The sequence below is a fragment of the Trichinella spiralis genome (assembly GCF_000181795.1).
Source record: "Trichinella spiralis strain ISS 195 chromosome Unknown Scfld1559, whole genome shotgun sequence".
Classification (NCBI taxonomy): domain Eukaryota; kingdom Metazoa; phylum Nematoda; class Enoplea; order Trichinellida; family Trichinellidae; genus Trichinella; species Trichinella spiralis.
In genome coordinates this window covers 1-2529 of record NW_003528498.1, presented here as the reverse complement: position 1 = coordinate 2529, position 2529 = coordinate 1, and the positions used below count along the sequence as shown (strand labels likewise).

Here is a 2529-nt window from a genome sequence, read left to right as displayed (position 1 = left end):
GCCGATTTGTCAATTTTCCTTGCAAGAACCGGCGAATACTACACAATCATACACAAAATATCAAATACAACTTTACCTCATAAACTAAAATATACTGTGAGTAATTTTTCCGGTGTTGGGCGTTTTTTGGGATTTTTTGTCAACGACTGCTTGACAAATTCGTGAAAAGCCGGCGACCAACGGATCTTGTCACGCAGTGAAGGTGGCTTGTAGTTCGGCTTGGACATCAAAACCAAAACACGCATTGGATGCAGATCGAACAGTGGCGGTTGCAATTCTGCCAACTCGATTGCTGTGATTCCAACTGCCCAAACATCGCACAACTGATTGTATCCACCTTTGCGTTCAACGGCTGCAACTTCTGGAGCCATCCTGAATAAAAATTAAAATCATAAACATGCGAGCAATAATTATCTTTTTGAAAAATTAATCACCAATATGGGGTGCCGATAAATGATCGCCGCTTGCTAATTGTGGCAGTAATCTGGGCTGCAACGCCAAAATCCGCTTCAAAAATATAAAAATATAAATTACATCCTCATTCATTTATTCAGCATAAAAAAATTATACTCACCTAATTTAACATCTCCATTTTCAGTGAGCAAAATGTTGGCACCCTAATAAATTGAGTTAATTCAATTCAATTCAGTTGAACTAATTCGATTCAAATAAATATAATTATAAACAATATAAAGATTGAAACAAACCTTTATATCTCTGTGTATTTTCCCCATACCGTGCAGATATTGTAAGCCTTTCAAAGTTTCACGACAAACGAACGCAATTTGAAGCTCTTGCAAAGGACCCGTCACTGAAATGAAAAATTATACTTCAGACAACGACCGCTTAGAAGATTAAGGGCAAAAAAATTTCCCCACTGTGATAAATATCTTGAAGTGAACCGCCGCTACAATATTCCATCACTATCCAAAGTTTATCTCTTCTAAAATTGAAGAAAAATTAATTTTTTTAAATTAATGAAATCAAATTACAACTGACCGAAGATAGCTGTTATAATAAGCAATAATATTCGGATTTTTGCATTCTTTCATCATAACAATTTCCTGTTGAATGACAGAAAAATCATCGCCTAAAAAGAATCAATCAGTTTAGTGGAAAAGATCAAAAACAACGAATGATAGATGAATGTGATGAAGAGAAGCGCACATTTGCACAAGGGGATTTGAGCAATTGAAGAATATATATATAATTCACTGGACAAGTAATGACACTTTTATTTGATTTAAAAGTTTGCCGATGAATTGTTATTCTGAAATTTGAAAAACCCACTCGTCGTTGCCATTCAAAAGCTTGACAATATGGCAAACAAAGAAGCCCAGCTTGACCAACAAAATTACACCCTTTTTAAGAATCAATCAAACAGCACTGGATAATGCAAAAATTCTGGATGAAAACGGACAACTGTTATGTAAAAATGTTCTCCATTCTTTAACTCATATCACACACAGTGGACACTAATCGTCTATCGATTGTTGGCCAATAAGTTTCAACAACAACAATAATAATAATAATAAATATATATTGATAAAATAATTTTAATATTGATGAACAATTTAAATAATTTCCACACGATTTTACTATTAAAAGAACTCAAGAGAAAAAAATTTACAAAATAAACCGTATACCGAAATTATATGATAATGTTTAGTATTTAAGTTATGTCCTTTTTTCGTTATTTAAATAAGCTTATGATTAATAATTTAAAACGAAACTCTGAAAACAGCTGACGACATGACCAGCTGCTACGTCAGACTAAGCCGTTCGTCAGAAGTATCAATAAATAACTCATCAATTCAAATAACACATCTATACTCCAATGCATTAGCTAATATATTAATTTCAATTCTCGAAATATTGAAATAATAATAACAACAACAGTACAATAAAATTTATACTGAAGATTTTAAATTCAATCAAATAAATGATTATAATAAAAAATAATTTCAAATGTATTCCAAATTGGATACGAAAAATTCTTACCTGGTTCTAATTTGATCACCTTGACGGCGGCAAATTCTCCGGATACAATATGCCTTGCCTAAAAATTTTCATTAAAATCGAACATTATCAATTCAGTATTACAGCAATTTGACAGTTTTTTGAAAAATAATTACTTACCTTGTACACAGCTCCGTACGTGCCACTGCCAACCCGTTGCAATAGTTCATAATCATCGCTCGGATTGCGACGGTTAAAATCCATCACGCACCGCCTATATACTCACCGGCACAAATACAAAGTTCCTATTAATAACTAAAAATAAAATAAAAAAATAGAGAAAATATTAAGTAAAATTTTTGAAATAAATTCTTCAAATTCTCCAAGTAAAATGAGAAAAATTTCATTGGAAAATGTTAAATGAAGCAAAACTGCTTCGTACTGATCATGCAATGCTAATAATTTTCCCTTTTCCCTTCTCATCCGTGGAACATACGCAAGCTGTTCAACTGAATTGAAATGAAAATTGCTGAAACTGGCATGACATTTCATTCAGTTGTGCCAAACCAA

At 32.5% G+C, this 2529-nt stretch overlaps 1 protein-coding gene across 1 annotated transcript; it reads right to left on the bottom strand.

The window, feature by feature from the left end:
• Window positions 1-77: 77 nt before the first annotated feature.
• Tsp_12597 (mitogen-activated protein kinase kinase kinase kinase 5) lies at window positions 78-2241 on the bottom strand. The gene is made up of 8 exons (XM_003368948.1): window positions 2140-2241; window positions 2002-2059; window positions 1000-1090; window positions 879-943; window positions 708-811; window positions 575-617; window positions 435-507; window positions 78-372 (listed from the first exon to the last, which is right to left on the bottom strand). The coding sequence occupies exons 1-8, from the start codon at window positions 2221-2223 to the stop codon at window positions 78-80; spliced, it is 813 nt and encodes a 270-aa protein (XP_003368996.1). The 5' UTR covers window positions 2224-2241.
• Between the last annotated feature and the right edge of the window lie 288 nt (window positions 2242-2529).